The 26,092-nt window shown below is 42.0% G+C and overlaps 1 protein-coding gene across 3 annotated transcripts in view; it reads right to left on the reverse strand.

The window, feature by feature from the left end:
- The window catches only part of nalcn (sodium leak channel, non-selective), a gene marked incomplete at both ends in the record, with an annotated part of 312,014 nt that overhangs the window by 152,269 nt on the left and 133,653 nt on the right, over positions 1-26,092 (reverse strand). For all 3 annotated transcript variants that reach the window (XM_084160991.1, XM_084160990.1, XM_084160992.1), the window contains 2 exons: positions 757-894; positions 20,125-20,316. In XM_084160991.1, the coding sequence (XP_084017117.1) occupies positions 757-894; positions 20,125-20,316 (330 nt within the window). The remainder of the gene's footprint in view (positions 1-756; positions 895-20,124; positions 20,317-26,092) is intronic.

Here is a 26,092-nt window from a genome sequence, read left to right on the forward strand (position 1 = left end):
TCCCATTATGTTCATGATTTGTTCCCTATTTAACCCTCTGGCTCCCACTGTGTTGTGTGCGTGTTTTTTCTATGTTTGGTGTCATCGACTGGTGAGTGGTATTTGTCCTCCCTGCGTGGAGATTATGTTCACTTATTTTCACGTGTAACGTACGTTGTCTACTAGCTCTGTGTCCTGCGCCTGACTCCGTCCTACCGCTACACACTGACGCCTGACAGTGAGCTAGTGTAGAAATCTTTCGATCCACGGTAGCAAAGGTGTGACAGAATATTCCACTACGAGGTTATAAGGTTGCGTAGAGACAAGAGGCCTTATCATTACATTGACTAAGGTCAGACTTATCCATTGTGAGGCTGTGAAGAGCCTTTTAATAAAAAGAAAGAAAGCCAGCACAATGGTATTCTGCTCGTGCTGCCATTCTTCCGTTCCTCCACCCAGATATACTGTAGAACATTACAGCTACAATAGCCTTTGTCAGGTAACAATTTTTTATTTAACTTTTATTCATTCAGGGGAACCCATAGAGACCAGGGTCTCATTTACAATGGTTCCCTGAGGACAACAATACAACAAATTCAAAATAATCAATAGGTTGTGGGTGTAATTCCAACATGGATCAGATACGCAAAAAATGTATCCATATAATCATTATTTATATGGTATGCACTGACTGTAGGCTACTGAATAAAAGTGTCTGCTAAATGGAATATATAAGAATGTACATCTATCTACACACTGTGCAGAGAGAGCCCTTACCAGAGTAGCGAACAGATGGTAGAGGATAAAGTAGATAGCCACTACAGGAGCCCACATTTGACCAACAGCCACAAGAGTTTGGTCCATCACATCCACCCAACCTTCCTGGGTTAAGATCTGGAACATAGACATGAACGCCTGCAGGAGGGAGGGATAGAGGGGGGGGAGGGAGAGGGAGAGAGAGACATTCCATTACAGTCCATCACCCTACAGTATAATACCATGGATAACAGTAGAATAAATGAAAGGGGTGAGAAAAGTAAAAACAGAGAGAGAGAGAGATTGCATCCGGACATTAAGGCCTGAAAGAGAGGCAAAGATAACACAATGGAGGAGATGAGTTTGAGTACTGACATTTTTGACATGTTCTTGCACAGGGACAAATAAATGGAAATGTCACACACCTGATACTGTACACACACTACTGCTATAGAATGAGTCATGGCAGCTGTATTTAGATAGGCCTATGTTTCTGCTTATCATTTCTGACATGTTGGTAGGCAATTTGTTAGTCAACTTATATTGTACATGCAGCTGCTCTTCTGTCATTAGTTGTTGCCCTATAAGAAAAAAAAATAAGAAAACTTGCTCACCAGAATGTCATAAATCGATAGAATGAATGCTTCAATATAGTTGACATCGGTAAGGTTAGTTTTCTCTTTCATATCTGCTTCTCTCGCGAAGAACAGACGTTTAGGGAAAATGCATAGGCAAAAAAACAAAACATGTAACAATTTTCCGTGCAACATTTCCAAATGACATCAGTTTTATGATGCTGATAAAGATAGCACACCTCCCCTTCCCCTCCCGGAGGACCTGAGCCCTAGGACCATGCCACAGGACTACCTGAACTGATGACTCCTTGCTGTCCCCAGTCCACCTGGTCGTGCTGCTGCTCCAGTTTCAACTCTTCTGCCTGCGGCTATGGAACCCTGACCTCTTCACCGGACATGCTACCTTGTACCAGACCTACTGTTTTCAACTCTCTCTCTCTACCGCACCTGCTATTTCAACCTCTAAATGCATGGCTATGAAAAACTGTGACATTTACTCCTGATGTACTGACCTGTTGAACATTTGAACATCTTGGAGAAAAATCTGGCCTTAATGGCCATGTACTGTTATAATCGCCACCCGGCACAGCCAGAAGGCCCTGGTTCCACTCTAGGTTTCTTCCTAGGTTTCTGCCTTTCTAGGGAGTTTTTCGCAGCCACCATGCTGCTATATCTGCATTGCTTGCTGTTTGGGGTTTTAAGATGGGTTCCTGTATAGCACTTTGTGACATCTGCTGATGTAAAAAGGGCTTTATAAATAAATTTGATGGATTGATTGATTTGGAACCACCAAGACTCTTCCTAGAGCTGGCCGCCCGGCCAAACTGAGCAATCGGAGGAGAAGGGCCTTGGTCAGGGAGGTGACCAAGAACCCTATGGTCACTCTGACAGAGCTCTACAATTCCTCTGCGGAGATGGGAGAACCTTCCAGAAGGACAACCATCTCTGCAGCACACCACCAATCAGGCCTTTATGGTAGAGAGGCCAGACGGAAGGCACTACTCAGTAAAAGGCACATGACAGCCCGCTTGGAGTTTGCCAAAAGGCACCTAAAGACTCTCAGACCATGAGAAACAAGATTATCTGGTCTGATGAAACCAAGATTGAACTCTTTGGCCTGAATGCCAAGCGTCACGTCTGGAGGAAACGTGAAGCATGGTGGTGGCAGCATCATGCTGTGGGGATGTCTTTCAGCGGCAGGGACTGGGAGAATAGTCAGGATTGAGGCAAAGATGAACGGAGCAAAATACAGAGAGATCCTTGATGAAAATGTGCTCCAGAGTGCTCAGGACCTCAGACTGGAGCGAAGGTTCACCTTCCAACAGGACAATGACCCTAAGCACACAGCCAAGACAATGCAGGAGTGGCATCGGGACAAGTCTCTGAATGTCCTTGAGTGGCGCAGTCAGAGCCCGGACTTGAACCGGATGACCATCTCTGGACAGACCTGAAAATAGTTGTGGAGCAACGCTCCCCATCCAACCTGACAGAGCTTGAGAGGATCTGCAGAGAAGAATGGGCGAAACTCCCCAGATACAGGTGTGCCAAGCTTGTAGCGTCATGCCCAAGAAGACTCGATGCTGTAATCGCTGTCAAAGGTGCTTCAAAGTACTGAGTAAAGGGTCTGAATACTTATGTAAATGTAATATTTCAGTTTTTTCAGTTTTGATAAATTAGCAAACATTTTTGCTTTGTCATCATGGGGTATTGTGTGTAGATTGATGAGGAAAAATAACTATTTAATCCATTTTCGAATAAGGCTGTAACGTAACACAATGTTGAAAAAGTCAAGGGGTCTGAATACTTTCCAAAGGCACTGTAGATTCAATGGTTGTAAAGATGGGGAGAGGTCTGTCCGCAATAAAGAGACAGTCTGCTTTTTTGACACCACACGCCACAAAGCAAGTCATGCAGGCTCTAGTTATATCTTATCTTGATTATTGTCCAGTTATATGGTCCAGTGCTGCAAAGAAATACCTATTTAAGCTGCAGCTGGCCCAGAACAAGTGGCACGTCTTGCTCTTCATTGTAAACAGAGGACTAATATTAATACTATGCATGCCAGTCTTTCTTTGCTGAAAGTTGAGGGAAGACTGACTGTATAACTTCTTGTTTTTATAAGAAACACTGTGTTGGAAATTCCAAATTGTTTGCAAAGTCAACTTGCACACAGCACTGACACACACACACATATCCCACGAGTCATGCCACCAGGGGTCTTTTCACAGTCCCCAGGTCCAGAACAAATTCAAGGAAACATACAGTATTATACAGAGCCATGAGTGCATGGAACTCCCTTGCATCTTATATAGTGCAAGTGAACAGCAAACCTGGTTTCAAAAAACAAATAAAGCAACACCTCATGGCACAATGCCTCCCTCCCACATGTGACCTACTTGTTGTGTGTATGTACTGACACGTACAGTGGGGAGAACAAGTACTTGATACACTGCCGATTTTGCAGGTTTTCCTACTTACAAAGCATGTAGAGGTCTGTAATTTTTATCATAGGTACATTTCAACTGTGAGAGAAGGAATCTAAAACAAAAAAGTAATTAATTTGCATTTTATTGCATGACATAAGTATTTGATCACCTACCAACCAGTAATAATTCCGGCTCTCACAGACCTGTTAGTTTTTCTTTAAGAAGCCCTCCTGTTCTCCACTCATTACCTATTAAATGCACCTGTTTGAACTTGTTATCTGTATAAAAGACACCTGTCCACACACTCAATCAAACAGACTCCAACCTCTCCACAATGGCCAAGACCAGAGAGCTGTGTAAGGACATCAGGGATACAATTGTAAACCTGCACAAGGCTGGGATGGGCTACAGGACAATAGGCAAACAGCTTGGTGAGAAGGCAACAACTGTTGGCACAATTATTAGAAAATGGAAGAAGTTCAAGATGACGGTCAATCACCCTCGGTCTGGGGCTCCATGCAAGATCTCACCTTGTGGGGCATCAATGATCATGAGGAAGGTGAGGGATCAGCCCAGAACTACACGGCAGGACCTGGTCAATGACCTGAAGAGAGCTGGGACCACAGTCTCAAAGAAAACCATTAGTAAAACACTACGCCGTCATGGATTAAAATCCAGCAGCGCACGCAACGTCCCCCTGCTCAAGCCAGCTCATGTCCAGGCCCGTCTGAAGTTTCCCAATGACCATCTGGATGATCCAGAGGAGGAATGGGAGAAGGTAATGTGGTCTGATGAGACAAAAATAGAGCTTTTTGGTCTAAACTCCACTCGGGTTTGGAGGAAGAAGAAGGATGAGTACAACCCCAAGAACACCATCCCAACTGTGAAGAATGGAGGTGGAAACATCATTCTTTGGGAATGCTTTTCTGCAAAGAGGACAGGACGACTGCACCGTATTGCGGGGAGGATGGATGGGGCCATGTATCGCAAGATCTTGGCAAACAACCTCCTTCCCTCAGTAAGAGCATTGAAGATGGGTCGTGGCTGGGTCTTCCAGCATGACAAGACCCTAAACACACAGCCAGGGCAACTAAGGAGTGGCTCCATAAGAAGCATCTCAAGGTCCTGGAGTGGCCTAGCCAGTCTCCAGACCTGAACCGAATAGAACATCTTTGGAGGGAGCTGAAAGTCTGTATTGCCCAGTGACAGCCCCGAAATCTGAAGGATCTGGAGAAGGTCTGTATGGAGGAGTGGGCCAAAATCCCTGCTGCAGTGTGTGCAAACCTGGTCAAGACCTACAGGAAACATATGATCTCTGTAATTGCAAACAAAGGTTTCTGTACCAAATATTAAGTTCTGCTTTTCTGATGTATCAAATACTTGTCATGCAATAAAATGAAAATCAATTACATAAAAATCATACAATGTGATTTTCTGGATTTTTGTTTTAGATTCCGTCCCTCACAGTTGAAGTGTACCTATGATAAAAATTACAGACCTCTACATGCTTTGTAAGTAGGAAAACCTGCAAAATCGGCAGTGTATGAAATACTTGTTCTCCCCACTGTATGTGTAAATGATAGATGCACACACACACTACATGTTCATGTTTTTAAATGTATGTAAATTGTAAAGTATTTTTTTTTTTGTCTGCAATGTCTTATTCATTATGTGTCGGACCCCAGTAAACTAGCTGTCGCCATTGGCGTCGGCTAATGGGGATCCTTATAAATCAAATCATTGAAAATTAGCCTTGTGTTTTCACAATGCCTGTACTGGCGGCAGCAATAGCTTTCCTTGTAGTTCTCATACAACATATGAGAACTGAAAAACAACAATGTGCCCATAATGTACCCATCCTCTGGCTGTGGTTCAATGTGGAGTAGTAGGCTACTGCTGCAGGACTTTCATTACATAATAGCAGTTTGACATGTAACAGTCACATTTCCTTCACTCAATTTATTGGAGATTAATGATTATTGATTAACCAGTGAAAGCAATTAAAACCACTGTTCTGAACTAATATGTACACCATATGTTTTAGGGTTCTTACACATATTGCCTAGATAGCTACAGTACCTTCAGAAAGTATTCACACCCCTTTACTTTTTCCACATTTTGTTGTGTTACAGCCTGAATTTAAAATTGATTAAATTGAGATTTTCACAGTGTCACTGGCCTACACACAATACCCCATGACGTGTCACTGGCCTACACACAAAACCACATAATGTTAAAGTGGAATTATGATTATAGACATTTTTACAAATTAATAAAAAATGAAAATAAGTATTCAACCCCTTTGTTATAGCAAGCCTAAATAAGTTTAGTAGTAAAAATGTGATTAACAAGTCACATAATAACTTGCATGGACTCACCCTGTGTGCAATAATAGTGTTTAACATGATTTTTGAATGACTACCTCATCTCTGTACCCCACATATACAATTATCTGTAAGGTCCCTCAGTCGAGCCATGAATGTCAAGCACAGATTAAACCACAAAGACCAGGGAGGTTTTCCAATGCCTCACAAAGAAGGGCACCTATTGATAGATGGGGAAAACAAAAACAAAAAAGCATACATTGAATATCCCTCTGAGCACGGTGAAGTTATTAATAACACGTTGGATTGTGTATCAATACACTCAGTCACTACAAAGATACAGGCATCCTTCCTAACTCAGTTGCCGGAGAGGAAGGAAACCACTCAGGGATTTCACCATGAGGCCAATGTTAACTTAAACACAGAGTTTAATTGCTGTAATAGAAGAAAACTGAGGATGGATCAACAACATTGTAGTTACTCCACAATACTAACCTACATGACAGAGTGAAAGGAAGGAAGCCTGTACAGAATACACATATTCCAAAACATGCATCCTGTTTGCAATAAGGCACTAAAGTTAAATTTAAAAAATGTGGCAAAGAAATTAACTTTATTTCCTTAATACACATCGTTATGTTTGGGGCAAATCCAACACAACACATCACGGAGTACCACTCTTCATATACTCAAGCATTGTGGTGGCAGCATCATGTTATGGGTATGCTTGTCATCGGCAAGGACTAGGGAGATTTTCTGGATAAAATATGGAATAGTGCAAAGCACAAGCAAAATCCTAGAGGAAAATCTGGTTCAGTCTGCTTTCCAACAGACACTGGGAGAAACATAAACCTTTCATCAGGACAATAATCTAAAACACAAGGCCAAATATACACTGGAGTTGCTTTCCAAGACGACATTGAATGTTCCTGAGTGGCCTAGTTACAGTTTTGACTTAAATCGGCTTGGAAATCTATGGCAAAACTTGAAAATGTCTGTCTAGCAATGATCAACAGCCAACCAAGAATGTGCAAATATTGTACAATCCAGGTGTGCAAAGCTCTTAGAGACTTACCCAGATAGACTCACAGCTGTAATCACTGCCAAAAGTGATTATAACATGTATTGACTCAGGGATGTGAATACTTACGTAAATGAGATATTTCATTTTCAATAAATGTGCAAACATTTCTAAAAAACATGTTTTCACATTGTCATTAGAGGGTATTGTGTGTAGATGGGTGAGATTTTATATTCATTTAATCCATTTTGAACTCAGGCTGTAAAACAACAAAATATGGAATTAGTCAAGTGTTTTTAATACTTTCTGAAGGCATACATGTTTTTTTTAATCCTCCACTACACAATAAGCAAGAAAATAGTTAGCTACGTTACTTCAGCTGCATTGCATGACACATACAGTATATTCCATTCTTAATGTTAACGTTAGCCTACTACAATAAAGAAAAATTACAAGTAAAGTAATGAACAGCAAGGCTTACAAAATAGTTTATTTAATTTGCAATAAATGCTTTACCTAGCTAATAATAATAATAATAATAATAATAATAATAATAATAATAATAATAATAATAATAATAATAATAATATGCCATTTAGCAGACGCTTTTATCCAAAGCGACTTACAGTCATGTGTGCATACATTTTTATGTATGGGTGGTCCCGGGAGCTAGACTCTTTATATCCAATGAGTTTCATAAGATGACAGCCTGGTTTGCAATTGCTGGTTTGCTCAGGCATCCCGAAAACATGAAACAACACAAATTACAATTCATACAAATGTTAAACACCTATATAGCAAGCTAAATGTATAGCTAGCTGGCTAATGTTAGCTAGTCAGATAGCTTGTTAAATAGTGATATTTGTCAATTAACTTTATGACCAAAAACTATGCATAATTGTTTGTCTCTGCATTAGTTTCAAGTTTCATTAGTCGTATGTACGGGATACACATGGTATACACCGTCCAACAAAATGATTACTTGCAGGTTCCTTCTGAACAATGCAACAACAATAAAAAATAATAAAAGATAAGAATATGAACTTAAGTAAATGGCTCAGTCGCAGGGAAGCAGCCAGGGATGCCATATGGGCCAGCAGCTTTGTGAGTATTCACTCTTTTGAGAGTTTTCCACACATCAGCCTCGGAGAGCGAAAGCACCTGGTCGTCCGGAGCAGTGAGAGTCTTCTTGGATGGAACGATATTGTCTGCCTTTAAACGAGGATAAAATGTGTTAAGCTCGTCTGGGAGGATTTGCCTTTGTAGTCCGTGATAGTCTGTAGTCCTTGCCACATGCGTCGCCGAATCCACTAATTTGAAGGGGTCCACACATAATTTTGGCCATGTAGTGTATTTCTTATTCTTAACAGTGAATACAATGAAGTTAGATTTTTTAACATTTAAAGATAATTTGTTTATCTGGAACCATTCAGAACATTTGGCCATGCCTGAGTTGGCTTCATTAATTAGTGAGTCAAAATTATTGAATGATAAAATCAAATTGGTATCAACAGCAAAGAGAATGGATAGTACAGTAGAAGACACAGCAGCAATGTCATTGATATAGATTAGGAATAACAAAGGTCCAATTATCGAACCCTGTGGCATGCCACAGGATATCTTGGCACTGGTAAATGCACAGTCGTTTGCATTAACAAATTGTTCTCTATCGTAAACATAACTATATAGGCAATGATATGTATAATCTAGAAAACCGTAATAATGCAATTTAGAAAAGTAATATTTCATGATCAACCGTGTCAAACACTTTGGATAAATCTAAAAAGATGCTAAGAGCGTATTGATTGTTGTTCAAGGCTGTAAAGATGTTATCCACAAGTTGCAAAAGAGCCATATCTGTGGAGTAGTTTTTACAAAAACCATATTGGTGCTCATATAGAATACTGTGTTGATTTTAATGTTTCAACATTCTTTTATACACCAATTTTTCTAGAATTTTAGAAAACCATAGTAATACAGATATTGGGTGACAATTTGTAAAATATCTGGGATCAGCAGATTTATAGAGGGGGATAACTTTGGCAATTTTCAAATCTTTAGGAACAATACCAGTTTGCATTGATTTGGTGAAGATATACAGTACCAGTCAAAGGTTTGGACACACCTACTCATTCCAGGGTTTTTATTTATTTTTTACTATTTTCTACATTGTAGAATAATAGTGAAGACATCAAAACTATTAAATAACACACATGGAATCATGTAGTAACCCAAAAAGTGTCAAACTAATTATATTTGAGATTCTTCAAAGTAGCCACCCTTTGACTTGATGACAGCTTTGCAAACTCTTGGCATTCTCTCAACCAGCTTCATGGGGTAGTCACCTGGAATGCATTTCAATTAACAGGTGTGCCTTTTTTAAAGTTAAGTTAGTGGAATTTATGTCCTTCTTAATGCATTTGAGCCAATCAGATGTGTTGTGACAAGGTAGGGGTGGTATACAGAAGATAGCCCTATTTGGTGAAAGACCAAGTCCATATTATGGCAAGAACAGTTCAAATAAGCAAAGAGAAACGACAGTCCATCATTGCTTTAAGACATGAAGGTCAGTCAATATGGAACATTTCAAGAACTGTGAAAGTTTCTTCAAGTGCAGTCGCAAAAACCATCTAGCACTATGATGAAACTGGCTCTCATGAGAACCGCCACAGGAAAGGAAGACCCAGAGTTACCTCTGCTGCAGAGGATAAGTTCATTAGAGTTACCCGCCTCAGAAATTGCAGCCCAAGTAAATTCTTCACAGAGTTCAAGTAACAGACACATCTCAACATTAACTGTTCAGAGGAGACTGCATGAATCAGGCCTTCATGGTCGAATTGCTGCAAAGAAACCACTACTAAAGGACACCAATAAGAAGAAGAGACTTGCTTGGGCCAAGAAACACAAGCAATGGACATTAGACCCATGGAAATCTGTCCTTTGGTATCAAGAGACCAAATTGGAGATTTTTGGTTCCAACCGCCGTGTCTTTGTGAGACGCAGGGTAGGTGAACGGATGATCTCCGCATGTGTAGTTCCCACTGTGAAGCATGGAGGAGGAGGAGTGATGGTGTGGGGGTGCTTTGCTGGTGACACTGTATGTGATTTGTTTAGAATTCAAGGCACACTTAACCAGCATGGCTACCACAGCATTCCGCAGCGATACGCCATCCCATCTGGTTTGCGCTTAGTGGGACTATAATTTGTTTTTCAACAGGACAATGACCCAACACACCTTCAGGCTGTGTAAGGGCTATTTGACCAAGAAGGAGCATGATGGAGTGCTGCATCAGATGACCTGGCCTCCACAATCACCCTACCTCAACCCAATTGAGATGGTTTGGGATGAGTTGCACCGCAGAGTGAAGGAGAAGCAGCCAACAAGTGCTCAGCATATGTGGGAACTCCTTCAAGACTGTTGGAAAAGCATTCCAGTTGAAGCTGGTGGAGAGAATGCCAAGAGTGAGCAAAGCTGTCATCAAGGCAAAGGGTGGCTACTTTGAATAATCTAAAATATATAATATATTTTGATTTGTTTAACACTTTTTTGGTTACTACATGATTCCATATGTGTTATTTCATAGTGTTGATGTCTTCAATATTATTCTACCTTGCCTATCGCTGTTTCGGTTAGTTCTTATTGTACTATTTCACTGTAGAGCACCCAGTCCCGCTCAACCTGCCTCAGATAGCTCCCCACCCCACATACATGCGGAGACCGGCTCAATTGGTGCCTCCAGTGATGCTATCTCTTTCATTGTTACCTCCACTGTACTCATATCCTTCCATATCTTTGTACAGTGAGGGAAATAAGTATTTGATTCCCTGCTGATTTTGTACGTTTGCCCACTGACAAAGACATGATCAGTCTATAATTTTAATGGTAGGTTTATTTGAACAGTGAGAGACAGAATAACAACAAAACAATCCAGAAAAACGCATATCAAAAATGTTATGAATTGATTTGCATTTTAATGAGGGAAATAAGTATTTGACCCCTCTGCAAAACATGACTTAGTACTTGGTGGCAAAACCCTTGTTGGCAATCACAGAGGTCAGACGTTTCTTGTAGTTGGCCACCAGGTTTGCACACATCTCAGGAGGGATTTTGTCCCACTCCTCTTTGCAGATCTTCTCCAAGTCATTAAGGTTTTGAGGCTGACGTTTGGCAACTCGAACCTTCAGCTCCCTCCACAGATTTTCTATGGGATTAAGGTCTGGAGACTGGCTAGGCCACTCCAGGACCTTAATGTGCTTCTTCTTGAGCCACTCCTTTGTTGCCTTGGCTGTGTGTTTTGGGTCATTGTCATGCTGGAATACCCATCAATGACCCATTTTCAATGCCCTGGCTGAGGGAAGGAGGTTCTCACCCAAGATTTGATGGTACATGGCCCCGTCCATCGTCCCTTTGATGCATTGTAGTTGTCCTGTCCCCTTAGCAGAAAAACACCCCCAAATCATAATGTTTCCACCTCCATGTTTGACGGTGGGGATGGTGTTCTTGGGGTCATAGGCAACATTCCTCCTCCTCCAAACACGGCGAGTTGAGTTGATGCCAAAGAGCTCCATTTTGGTCTCATCTGACCACAACACTTTCACCCAGTTCTCCTCTGAATCATTCAGATGTTCAGTGGCAAACTTCAGACGGGCCTGTATATATGCTTTCTTGAGCAGGGGGACCTTGCGGGCGCTGCAGGATTTCAGATCTTCACGGCGTAGTGTGTTACTAATTGTTTTCTTGGTGACTATGGGGACCATAGCTGCCTTGAGATCATTGACAAGATCCTCCCGTGTAGTTCTGGGCTGATTCCTCACCATTCTCATGATAATTGCCACTCCACAAGGTGAGATCTTGCATGGAGCCCCAGGCCGAGGGAGATTGACAGTTATTTTGTGTTTCTTCCATTTGCGAATAATCGCACCAACTGTTGTCACCTTCTCACCAAGCTGCTTGGCGATGGTCTTGTAGCCCATTCCAGCCTTGTGTAGGTCTACAATCTTGTCCCTGACATCCTTGGAGAGCTCTTTGGTCTTGGCCATGGTGGAGAGTTTGGAATCTGATTGATTGATTGCTTCTGTGGACATGTGTCTTTTATACAGGTAAGAAACTGAGATTAGGAGCACTCCCTTTAAGAGTGTGCTCCTAATCTCAGCTCGTTACCTGTATAAAAGACACCTGGGAGCCAGAAATCTTTCTGATTGAGAGGGGGTCAAATAATTATTTCCCTCATTAAAATGCAAATCAATTTATAACATTTTTGACATGCGTTTTTCTGGATTTTTTTGTTGTTATTCTGACTCTCACTGTTCAAATAAACCTACCATTAAAATTATAGACTGATAATTTCTTTGTCAGTGGGCAAACGTACAAAATCAGCAGGGGATCAAATACTTTTTTCCCTCACTGTATGTATATAATGCCCTGAATCTATTCTACAAATCCCGGAAATATGCCCCTTTTATTCTCTGTACACAACGCACTAGAAGACCAGTTCTTAAAGCCTTTAGCCGTATATACTTATTATATTCCTCCTCTGTTCCTCTGGTGATGTAGAGGTTAACCCAGGCCCTGTAGCCCCCAGTATCACTCCTATTCCCCAGGTGCTAGCATTTGTTGACTTCTGTAACCGTAAAAGCCTTGGTTTCTTGCATGTTAACATCAGAAGCCTCCTCCCTATGTTTGAGTTATTTACTGTGTTAGCACACTCCGCCAACCCTGATGTTCTAGAAGTGTCTGAATCCTGGCTTAGGAAGGCCACCAAAAATTCAGACACATCCCCAACTACAACATTTTCCGTCTAGATAGAACTGCCAAAGGGGGCGGAGTTGCAATCTACTGTAGAGATAGCCTGCAGAGCTCTATCGTACTATCCAGGTCTGTGCCCAAACAGTTTGAGCTTCTACTTCTAAAAATCCACCTTTCCAGAAATAAGTCTCTCACTGTTGTCGTCAACCAGGATCTTAGCAATCACTGCCTCATTGCCTGCGTTCGTAATGGGTCCGCGATCAAACGACCACCCTTCATCACTGTCAAACGCTCCCTAAAACACTTTAGCGAGCAGGTCTTTCTAATTGACCTGGCCCGGGTATCCTGGATGGATATTGACCTCATTCCGTCAGTAGAGTATGCCTGGTTGTTCTTTAAAAGTGCTTTCCTCTCCATCTTAAATAAGCATGCCCCATTCAACAAATTCTGAACTAAGAACAGATATACAGTGGGGGAAAAAAGTATTTAGTCAGCTACCAATTGTGCAAGTTCTCCCACTTAAAAATATGAGAGAGGCCTGTAATGTTCATCATAGGTACACGTCAACTATGACAGACAAAATGAGAAAGAAAAAAAATCCAGAAAATCACATTGTAGGATTTTTAATGAATTTATTTGCAAATTATGGTGGAAAATAAGTATTTGGTCAATAACAAAAGTTTCTCAATACTTTGTTATATACCCATTGTTGGCAATGACACAGGTCAAACATTTTCTGTAAGTCTTCACAAGGTTTTCACACACTGTTGCTGGTATTTTGGCCCATTCCTCCATGCAGATCTCCTCTAGAGCAGTGATGTTTTGGAGCTGTCGCTGGGTAACACAGACTTTCAACTCCCTCCAAAGATTTTCTATGGGGTTGAGATCTGGAGACTGGCTAGGCCACTCCAGGATCTTGAAATGCTTCTTACGAAGCCACTCCTTCGTTGCCCGGGCGGTGTGTTTGGGATCATTGTCATGCTGAAAGACCCAGCCACGTTTCATCTTCAATGCCCTTGCTGATGGAAGGAGGTTTTCACTCAAAATTTCACGATACATGGCCCCATTCATTCTTTCCTTTACACGGATCAGTCGTCCTGGTCCCTTTGCAGAAAAACAACATCAAAGCATGATGTTTCCACCCCCATGCTTCACAGTAGGTATGGTGTTCTTTGGATGCAACTCAGCATTATTTGTCCTCCAAACACGACGAGTTGAGTTTTTACCAAAAAGTTATATTTTGGTTTCATCTGACCATATGACATTCTCCCAATCCTCTTCTGGATCATCCAAATGCACTCTAGCAAACTTCAGACGGGCCTGGACATGTACTGGCTTAAGCAGGGGGACACGTCTTGCACTGCAGGATTTGAGTCCCTGGCGGCGTAGTGTGTTACTGATGGTAGGCTTTGTTACTTTGGTCCCAGCTCTCAGCAGGTCATTCACTAGGTCCCCCCGTGTGGTTCTGGGATTTTTGCTCACCGTTCTTGTGATCATTTTGACCCCACGGGGTGAGATCTTGCGTGGAGCCCCAGATCGAGGGAGATTATCAGTGGTCTTGTATGTCTTCCATTTCCTAATAATTGCTCCCACAGTTGATTTCTTCAAACCAAGCTGCTTACCTATTGCAGATTCGGTCTTCCCAGCCTGGTGCAGGTCTACAATTTTGTTTCTGGTGTCCTTTGACAGCTCTTTGGTCTTGGCCATAGTGGAGTTTGGAGTGTGACTGTTTGAGGTTGTGGACAGGTGTCTTTTATACTGATAACAAGTTCAAACAGGTGCCATTAATACAGGTAACGAGTGGAGGACAGAGGAGCCTCTTAAAGAAGAAGTTACAGGTCTGTGAGAGCCAGAAATCTTGCTTGTTTGTAGGTGACCAAATACTTATTTTCCACCATAATTTGCAAATAAATTCATTAAAAATCCTACAATGTGATTTTCTGGATAATTTTTTCTCAATTTGTCTGTCATAGTTGAGGTGTACCTATGATGAAAATTACAGGCCTCTCTCATCTTTTTAAGTGGGAGAACTTGCACAATTGGTGGCTGACTAAATACTTTTTTTCCCCACTGTCATAAAGCATGGTTGTCTCTTCAGTCAACCATGTTTCTTAAAGGGCAACAATGGAACATTAATGATTGAGAGAAGACAGATAATGAACAAGGTGGTCATGATGTTTAGGAAGACTGTGAACATTCAAATGAAATAAGCTTGTCTTGGAATGAGATAAACTGCTATACAGGTTGTTAAATTGCTTAACATTATAGTAATCACAAGTCATAAACTCATCTCTGGTAAATCTCAGGAAATTTGAATCTGGATCAACACAATCATTATATATATTGTTCGCTTCATTAATATCTAATGGGTTAAAAACCATGTTATCAGGGTTGACATCTTGTCCAACTAAGAGAGATACACAGTCGAAATCATCCAGAGAATGGAACGGAAATATAGAAGTGCATGTCTCAAATGTCCAATACAACCATATATGTGTGTTAGTTGTATCAATAGGAGTGCACTTCCTATGGAATGCACATTGACACCGTCCACATAACACCACTGAAGACTTCAGAGGGTAATGACATTTAGAGTAATGTGTGTTTTTGGTCATGAGGTTAGGTGAAACACATGAACAAAGTAGAATAAATATGTGTGTGTGTGTGTGTGTGTGTGTGTGTATGTGCGTGCGTGTCAAATCATTTGACTATAGCGGAGTCACTTGCTATAGGCCTATGAGGGGGGGGGGGGGGGGGGGGGGGGGGGAACGACCAGCTGATCATACTTCAGGTATGCGATGTTGCCTTTTTTTCGTTCTTCAATTAGTCGTGGCAGCATTTCCTTTCTTTTGAGGCATACCTTTTCGGAGAAGTCTTCATTGATGAAGATGTTGGTTCCCTTCAGGCACTTGGCTGTTCTGAGAATCTCCTCCACGTCTTTGAACCTGAGTAGTTTCACCACTATAGATCTGGGCCGTCCATCGGGGAAGAAAGTGGTTTAGGGTCCAGTTTGAGTTGATCTGCCAGGAGTTTCTTGGCCTTGACTTCTATGTCATGTCAAGTTTCAGTCTTTACGTCCTCAATTCCATCAATTAAAATGGTATTGCACCTCGGTTTTCGAGGTAGTCTCATATTTGTCAAGTGTTGTTTGTAAAATTGCGAAATCCTCAGCCATGATTTTGAATATGGTCTGGTTGGTGACATTCGCACCCTTTAGCTCCTCCACCTCTGACTGCGTAAACTCCAAACTGTGTTTAAATTATTCAACCCTTTTGTTGGTAAAATCCATAGAGTTGCAGGAAGGACTTAAAGTTATTTTCCTGCAGATCTATTAAATCTTCATAGAACTATTTTTGTTGATTGAGTAGTTCATGGAGTGGTGTGCTTGATACGTATTCCTCTTCCGTATTGAGCTTTGCAGCGTTTTTCTGTCTAGTATTAGCCATGCTACAAGCTTGTTGTGAGCTAAAATGAGTTCACAAACACAACCCACCTCCCGAAAACAAGCTCCGCCAGTGAAATGGCAAACACACACAAGCAACACACACTTGATCACACATGCACCAGTACGACAAACAGAGAGAAAGTGTTGAACTTGCTCACTGTATGGATCCTGGCTGCACAAGTTACAGAGGGTCAAAGTCATACCCCCAAGACATGCTAACCTCCCGTTATTGGTAATGGTGAGAGGTTAGCATGTCTTGGGGGTATGATCTTTGACCCTCTGTAACTTTCGCACTCATCATTATTCACAATTAATTCAGGATTATCTGTAATCGTGGTAGCATCCAGATGAATGAAAAAGTGTTAAGAAACTATTCTTATTTATAATAAAATTGTCTCCAAAATGACATGGTCCAGCATGTTTTTTTTTTTAGGGACATGATACATTTGTGTATATATATATATATATATATATATATATATATATATATATATATATATATATATATATATATATATATATATATATATATATTACGTGCTCAGTTAAAATCCCCCGCTCCAATAAAGGCTGCTTCCAGGTGAGAGGATTTTTGCTGGCTAATGATTTTGTACAGTTCGCTGAGTGTACAAAATCTGCATTTTAGCATCAGAAACTCCAGGTCGAATGAACAGGAGCTCGAGATGTTTTCAACTTCGGTACACCAGGAATTGTTGATGAGGAAACATACCCCTCCCCCTACTCTTACCTGAAGCCGCCGTTCGATCCATACGGAAAATTGAAAAGTTGTCTGGTTGAATAGCAGTCGAGTGTATCGTTCGTAAGCCATGTCTCTGTAAAAACAAAGACACAGCATTCCCTGATGTCCCTCTGCGATTGAAGCCTTGCTCTGAGTTCACAAAGTTTATTTTCCAGCGATTGGACATTAGCCATCAGGATATTAGGAAGAGGAGGCTGTGTAGCCCTTCTTTTCATCCTAGCTTGGAATCCCCCTTTCATTCCCCTTGCCGGTGTTGCCTTCGGTCATCTTGGTCAGCAGCAACAGGTAAGCCCGCTGTGCGTGGAACAAAGGAGCGAATGTAATATTCCAGATCGGGGAGGCTGAGAAATAAGTGCATAACTTCTGATTCATGATCCAGAAGTGTTTTCCGGTCGTAGAAAAGTATTGCACAAACATTCAAAGTAATAATGAATGCAAAAAATAGCCACAAAAAGCAAATTCGAGCAGGAACCGGCAAGACGTGCGCCCTCGTCAGCGCCGCCATCTTATATTTAACATATTTCTCTATAGAAAGTCTGGACATCACCTTTTCAGCCCTCTAATTTAATTGGGATACCACTATGACTCGATTGGGCTTGCGGGATCGCACAAAACGGAGGGGGAGGGCTACGGGGTGGTATTGGGATAGAGCTCAACACTGATCCCTCTCCCCTCTTCTCCCCTCTGCTCACATCTCTTCTCCTCTCCTAAATCTACCCCCCAAGTCACTGCAGATAAAGATAAACCCAGCAACAAGTCTATCCACGGGGGACATCATAAACTATGATGTGTGTGCGGTGTGTATACATACAGTGGGGAGAACAAGTATTTGATACACTGCCGATTTTGCAGGTTTTCCTACTTACAAAGCATGTAGAGGTCTGTAATTTGTATCATAGGTACACTTCAACTGTGAGAGACTGAATCTAAAACAAAAATCCAGAACATCACATACATTGTATGATTTTTAAGTAATTAATTTGCATTTTATTGCATTACATAAGTATTTGATCACCTACCAACCAGTTAGAATTCCGGCTCTCACAGACCTGTTAGTTTTTCTTTAAGAAGCCCTCCTGTTCTCCACTCATTACCTGTATTAACTGCACCTGTTTGAACTTGTTACCTGTATAAAAGACCTGTCCACACACTCACTCAAACATACTCCAGCCTCTCCACAATGGCCAAGACCAGAGAGGACATCAGGGATAAAATTGTAGACCTGCACAAGGGTGGGATGGGCTACAGGACAATAGGCAAGCAGCTTGGTGAGAAGGCAACAACTGTTGGCGCAATTATTAGAAAATGGAAGAAGTTCAAGATGACGGTCAATCACCCTCCGTCTGGGGCTCCATGCAAGATCTCACCTCGTGGGGCACCAATGATCATGAGGAAGGTGAGGGATCAGCCCAGAACTACAAGGCAGGACCTGGTCAATGACCTGAAGAGAGCTGGGACCACGGTCTCAAAGAAAACCATTAGTAACACACTACGCCGTCATGGATTAAAATCCTGCAGCGCACGCAAGGTTCCCCTGCTCAAGCCAGCGCATGTCCAGGCCCGTCTGAAGTTTGCCAATGACCATCTGGATGATCCAGAGGAGGAATGGGAGAAGGTCATGTTGTCTGATCAGACAAAAATATAGCTTTTTGGTCTAAACTCCACTCGCCGTGTTTGGAGGAAGAAGAAGGATGAGTACAACCCCAAGAACACCATCCCAACCATAAAGCATGGAGGTGGAAACATCATTCTTTGGGGATGCTTTTCTGCAAAGGGGACAGGACGACTGCACCATATTGAGGGGAGGATGGATGGGGCCATGTATTGCGAGATCTTGGCCAACAACCTCCTTCCCTCAGTAAGAGCATTGAAGATGGGTCGTGGCTGGGTCTTCCAGCATGACAACGACCCGAAACACACAGCCAGGGCAACTAAGGAGTGGCTCCGTAAGAAGCATCTCAAGGTCCTGGAGTGGCCTAGCCAGTCTCCAGACCTGAACCCAATAGAAAATCTTTGGAGGGAGCTGAAAGTCCGTATTGCCCAGCGACAGCCCCGAAACCTGAAGGATCTGGAGAAGGTCTGTATGGAGGAGTGGGCCAAAATCCCTGCTGCAGTGTGTGCAAACCTGGTCAGGTCCTACAGGAAACGTATGATCTCTGTAATTGCAAACAAAGGTTTCTATACCAAATATTAAGTTCTGCTTTTCTGATGTATCAAATGCTTATGTCATGCAATAAAATGCAAATTAATTACTTACAAATCATACAATGTGATTTTCTGGATTGTTGAAGTGTACCTATGATACACAGTTGAAGTGTACCTATGATACAAATTACAGACCTCTACATGCTTTGTAAGTAGGAAAACCTGCAAACTTGGCAGTGTATCAAATACTTGTTCTCCCCACTGTATGTGCCAATGTGTGTATGAGAGTGTGTCCATGCACGTGTGTGGTTGGTGTGTATCCATGTGTGAGTCCATATGTGAGTTTGTTTGTGTGTGTGTGTGTGTGTGTATGTATGTGTGTGTGTGTGGCCGCGTCCTGGAAAAAGAAGACGAGGAGCGGCAAACGAGTGGCGTCTGTTTACGAGAACCACACCAAGTCCCACTGTGCTGGAATGAGTGGAAGCGGAAAAAAGAGAAATGGTGGATGAAAAGATGTGGCTAATGAGAAAGAAAGAAGCTGATGAGCACTTAGAAATCAAAGGAGGTGGCGCTGGGCTCCACATCTGTCGACACACAAAAATACACCACACTAGCATGATTTTCCTGACTTTTTGAATGTCTGTCAGTGGGGAGAAAATAGTGAGTTAATAGTGGGACCTGTTCTTATGCCACAGATCAGGAAAATGACAATTCAGGAATATGAAATGTAATATTAAACTTATCGCAATCATTGATTACCATAAGTGAGTGAATGAGGTCTTACCCTTGAAGGCAGTGAATGAATGAGTGAATGAGCTACAGTAGGCCTACATGATTCACTGAAGGAATACCATTAAAATGGGATCATAGATGCTTAGAACAGGTCTTATAATGGATTATGACTGCATCATAACACATTATACCGGTTGTGCTCCAATAACTCTTACTCTGGGAAAGGTGGTGAATCGGTCCAGTTCCTCCACGAAGCAGAACATCTGTAGACTGATGGCTGACATGACTATGAGCAGGCTCGCTGTGAACACCACCAAGCTGCCCAGCTTCTTACCGGGACCAAATATCTTGTACACAAAGTCCTCTAGTGCCGGGGAGATCTTTATCAGACGCACCACTCGCAGCACCTGTGGAGAGAGGGGGGAAGGCTTTATGAGTTAGTGTGTGAGAGAGTGAGAGAGAGAGAGAGAGAGAGAGAGAGAGAGAGAGAGAGAGAGAGAGAGAGAGAGAGAAGTTCCCCTTTACAATTTTGAGGCTAGTATTCACCTTTACAATTAATAATTAAGCATTTGGAGCGCTTGGAAATAAAGTGCTATACATGTCCAATCCATGTGTCTTTGTTTTATTTGATATATGAGCCAGATTGCTTTGAGACAAAGCCTCTCAAATACAATAATACCAATTCATTTACTTCAAGTTATTGAGGATCAAAACACATTAGTCTAATAAGTCCAAAAAGTCTGACTTACAAGCAGACCTTCCAATGACATGTTACCAGAAAGCTTTTCAGAAAACTTTCTTAAGTACTGTGTATCATCCTTGGCTTCCAATAACCCACGGAAAATACAATGCTGGTAGTTGATTAGACTGATCCCACATCTGTTTGTGCAGTCTGTTTAACTCCTATGGACATTGTTATGCCAAAATGTGTATTTGGTATGACATCAACCACAGGAGTTGGGTACACAGCACAAACATATATGGTATAGTTTATGTTTACCTACTGCCCCGTGTAGCTCAGTTGGTAGAGCATGGCGCTTGCAACGCCAGTGTTGTGGGTTCGATTCCCACGGGGGGCCAGTATGAAAAAAATAATGTATGCACTCACTAACTGTAAGTCGCTCTGGATAAGAGCGTCTGCTAAATGACTAAAATGTAAATGTAACCCAAGATTCCCACACCAAATATAGAATACTGTTAGCAGTATAAAAACAACTATTCCAGCCGTACTGACCTCCTGTGTTTACTTCCAGGTGTGTGTCTATAGAGGACAAAATGTCGACTGGTCCCAGATCTGTTTGTACTGTCTTGCCAACTCCTGTGGCCATTGGGACTAGATTTGGGATCAGGTTAAGAAATGTTGTCCGTACTGTGCATGTTTCTTTGGACTTCTAAGTCCAGGGATGTTTTGTAGTAAACAGACAGTATTCAATCGTCTTGGGGCCCACTTTGTTATTGTTATTGTTTCAATTCTCGAGCAAGTCAAATGCATGCATTTGATTGGCTAATGTTACCAGGCGGGAAACTTCCTGCTGACATGCCCTCTTGAAAGTGTCAATAAAATGAGTCACTTGCATATTAGTGCAGAGATAATATTGTAGCATAGTGGATTTGCTCACTTGACTCGTGATACTTACTTCAGCCGATCGACTCTTGCATGCAGCAAGTTTGTTTTTTACATTTTCTAAGCCTTTTACAGAGCCTTCAGAAAGTATTCACACCCCTTGACTTTTTCCAAATGTTGTTGTATTACAGCCTGAATTTAAAATGGATTAAATTGAGATTTTGTGTCACTGGCCTACACAAAAAGAAACATAATGTCAAAGTGGAATTATGTTTTTAGACATTTTTACAAATTAATAAAAAATGAAAAGTTTAAATGTCTTGAGTCAATAAGTATTCAAACCCTTTTTTATGGCAAGTCTGAATAAGTTCAGGAGTAAAGATTGGTTTAGCAAGTCACATAATAAGTTGCATGGAATAATAGTATTTAACATGATTTTTGAATGACCTCTCACATACAATTATATGTAAGGTCCCTTAGTCAAGCAGTGAATTTCAAACACAGATTCAACCACAGAGACCAGGGAGGTTTTCCAATGCCTCGAAAGAAGGGCACCTATTGGTATATATATAAAAAAAAAACAGACATTGAATATCACTTTGAGGATGGATCAACAACATTGTAGTTACTCAAAAATACTAACCTAAATTACAGAGTGAAAAGAAGGAAGCCTGTACAGAATAAAACATATTCCAAAACATGCATCTTGTTTGCAATAAGGCACTAAAGTAAGACTGCAAAAAATGTCGTTAAGAAATTCACTTTATGTCCTGAATACAAAGCGTTATGTTTGGTGCAAATCCAACACAACACATCACTGAGTACCACTCTTCATATTTTCAAGCATGGTGGTGGCTGCATCATGTTATGGGTATGCTTGTCATCGGCAAGGACTAGGGATTTTTTTTTTTTTTACAGATAGAAATAAACGGAATAGAGCTAAGCACAGGCAATATCCTAAAGGAAACCTGGTTCAGTCTGCTTTCCAACACACACTGGGAGACAAATTCACCTTTCAGCAGGATAAGAACCTAAAACACAAGGCCAAATACAGACACTCCTCCATGCTCCTCTGGAACTTGGCCGGGGCGGAGCCTAAGGGAATCCTCAGCCACTGATATAAGCCCCAGGGTGTGATGAAAGCGGTGAGAGGGTGGCTTTTTTAGTCGAGGAACCCCTGGTAAGGAAGCCACTGAGGCTGTCTAACATGTCATGCATTGTAGGGATGGGGTGTCTGTCTGGTACGGATTTCTGGTTCAGTTCTCGGTAGTCACAGCAGAGTCTTAAACTCCCATCTTTCTTTCTGACACAAGACAATGGGTGAGAAGTAGGGTGACTTATATTTTGTGATCCAGCCCCTGTTGATTAGGTCCTGCAGGTACTCATTCACCTCCTGGTGTACTGGCTTTGGAACATTTATGTAAGTCTTTTGTACATGGGTCGGGTCTTTCAATGTGATGTGCATTTGGAGTGATGGAATACAGCCTATATCATCCTCATTCCTTGAAAAAGCATTACACTTCCAAAAGCATTCTCTTGGCAGTGGCCTGTTGTTCAATGGTCAACTGATCTAATACTAATGGAGGGTCCCATGTTTTGCTGTCTGGAGTAGAGCTAGGCTCTTCAGTTGTGGCTGTTTTATCTTCCTGTACTGAATAAAAAATGTCTCATTTTTCTGTGTCTGTGTCAGATTTTTCTCCACTTGCTCCACTGCTGCTGGGTACACCACTTTAACAGTCTTTATGTGTCCCAAACTAGTACACGGGCCTAGTGTGACACTGTGTTTGGTGGTGTTAACAACATAAAATGGGATGGAGGAGGAATTACCTTTTCTCATAGTGATTAGCACTTCCTGTATGTGTAGACCTTCAGGCAGATGAAGTGAGCTCCTATCAGGGGAAAACAACATAGACTCTTTCTCAGTCTGTATGTGTGTTCGACACCTAACAGTGGTGGCTTGCCCTGGAGGAAGAACTGTCTTCTGTCTGCCTGTTTTCAATACGGCCACGTCACACCTTGATTTCCTCCTCTAGAACAGTGGTAGTCACAAATTGGCAGAATTCAATCACTGAGAGAGCCACCGCGTTATACGCAAATTAAAATAACATACCTCAATTAAGTAGTTTTGTCTGCTAACGTAATTATAAAAATACACTCCAAATGCAGCACATAAATCAAATAGCCATGCATAAACACACCTAGTGAAGAGCAAACCTGCTTAATAACCTGATGAGTGGAGGTGTACCTGCTGCTCCTTGACTCTTCTCATAAAACAAATAGGCCTAGTCATGTTATAAACACCCCTATTGAAGAGCAACATACTTAATAGTTTGTTGAGCGGAAGTGTGCCTGCTGCTCCTTGACACTCCTCATACAATACTTGTACTGTGTCATTGCAATCATTGTAATGCAGTCCAGATGTCCATTGGTCAGTCTGTTCCTGTGTTTTTCTCTTCACAAAGTTCATGGTTGAAAATGTTGATTCACAAGTGTATGTGCTCACGAAAAAGGACATTACTTTTTGCACACACTGCTTCAGAGCTGGGTACTCTGTGTCAGGGACCATGTTCCAGAAGTGGGAAACACTGGTTCCCATCTCAGCTTTCAGGGTGTCATTTGCCAGCAGTTCAACAACTTCACATTCCACTGCAGCATGGTCAGGGGAGAGGCCTGTGATAACTGGGGCCAGAGAAGACACTGGGACTTGGAAGGGGTTTTCAATGATGTGGAAAAACGAATTGTACTCCTGTACATCTTGGAATCTTGATTCAAACTCCCCCCTCGGCTCCTCATGCACTTCCACAAATACATTGCAGTTGAAACGTTGCAAAAGTTCTGGTTCATCTGTGGTGACTGCTCTGAGTTTTGGTTAGTGCACAAACTGTCTGTCAGGTAAGAACAGTGTGGTGATTTTGTTTTGAAATGTTGTGACGACACACAGCATGTTACCTGCAGGGATTAAATTGGAGGGGGAAAAAGTCACTCTGGGAACACACCAACGTAACATCTTATATTCCATTGCATTCTAAAAACATATATTTTTTCACTCCCCATCCCAATTTTGTATTTCCCTTGGAGATGGAGATTCAGTGTATTGGCAGGTGATGTCAGTCAATGTGGCCAGCTTTATTATCTACTCTGGATTCTCCAAGTCTGACTCATCTCTCCCCTTGGTTGAGAGGCATTCGCAGATTTGGGGGAGGAGCCTCAAAAACCGCTCAAGCTCACCACGTGCTCTCACCACTGGTGTCCCCCATGGCTCAGTTCTAGGCCCTCTCCTATTCTCTCTATACACCAAGTCACTTGGCTCTGTCAAATCCTCACATGGTCTCTCCTATCATTGCAACGCAGACGACACACAATCTTCTCCTTTCCCCCTTCTGATAACCAAGTGGCAAATCGCATCTCTGCATGTCTGGCAGACATATCAGTGTGGATGTCGGATCACCACCTCAAGCTGAACCTCGGCAAGACGGAGCTGCTCTTCCTCCCGGGGAAGGACTGCCCGCTCCATGATCTTGCCATCACGGTTGACAACTCTGTTGTGTCCTCCTCCCAGAGTGCAAAGACCCTTGGCATGACCCTGGAAAACACTCTGTCGTTCTCCGCTAACATCAAAGCGGTGACCCGATCCTGTAGGTTCATGCTCTACAACATTCACAGAGTACGACCCTACCTTACACAGGAAGCGGCACAGGTCCTAATCCAGGCACTTGTCATCTCCCGTCTGGATTACTGCAACTCACTGTTGGCTGGGCTCCCTGCCTGTGCCATTAAACACCTACAACTCATCCAGAACGCTGCAGCCCGTCTGGTGTTCAATCTTCCCAAGTTCTCTCACGTCACCCCGCTCCTCTGCACACTCCACTGGCTTCCAGTTGAAGCTCGCATCTGCTACAAGACCATGGTGCTTGCCTACGGAGCTGTGAGGGGAACGGCACCTCCTTACCTTCAGGCTCTGATCAGTCCCTACACCCAAACGAGGGCATTGCGTTCTTCCACCTCTGGCCTGCTGGTCCCCCTACCTCTGCGGAAGCACAGTTCCCACTCAGCCCAGTCAAAACTGTTCGCTCTGGCACCCCAATGGTGGAACAAGCTCCCTCACGACGCCAGGACAGCGGAGTCACTGACCACCTTCGGGAGACACTTGAAACCCTACCTCTTTAAGGAATACCTGGGATAGTATAAAAGTAATCATTATATATATATATATATATATATATATATATATATATATATATATATATATATGTATATATATATATATAAAAACTAAAATAAACAAACAAAAATAATAATAATAGTAATAATAAATAATTGTAAAGTGGTTGTCCCACTGGCTATCATAAGGTGAATGCACCAATTTGTAAGTCGCTCTGGATAAGAGCGTCTGCTAAATGACGTAAATGAAAATGTAAATGTAAAGGTAAATGTAAGTACTCTGCCACGAGATAACCATCTCACCTCGTTGTGCATCACCAAGTCGCCATTTTCTGTCTAATACTCCTGCCGCAGTTCACAAAACTGGTGATGATTCAGTGCTATTGAAACATTAAAGTTGACCACTTGTACAAACAGCTGCATCACAATCTTTAACTCTCTGTTCTTGAGTTTTGCCA

The sequence above is a fragment of the Coregonus lavaretus genome, assembly GCF_964263955.1.
Source record: "Coregonus lavaretus genome assembly, chromosome: 5".
Classification (NCBI taxonomy): Eukaryota; Metazoa; Chordata; class Actinopteri; order Salmoniformes; family Salmonidae; genus Coregonus; species Coregonus lavaretus.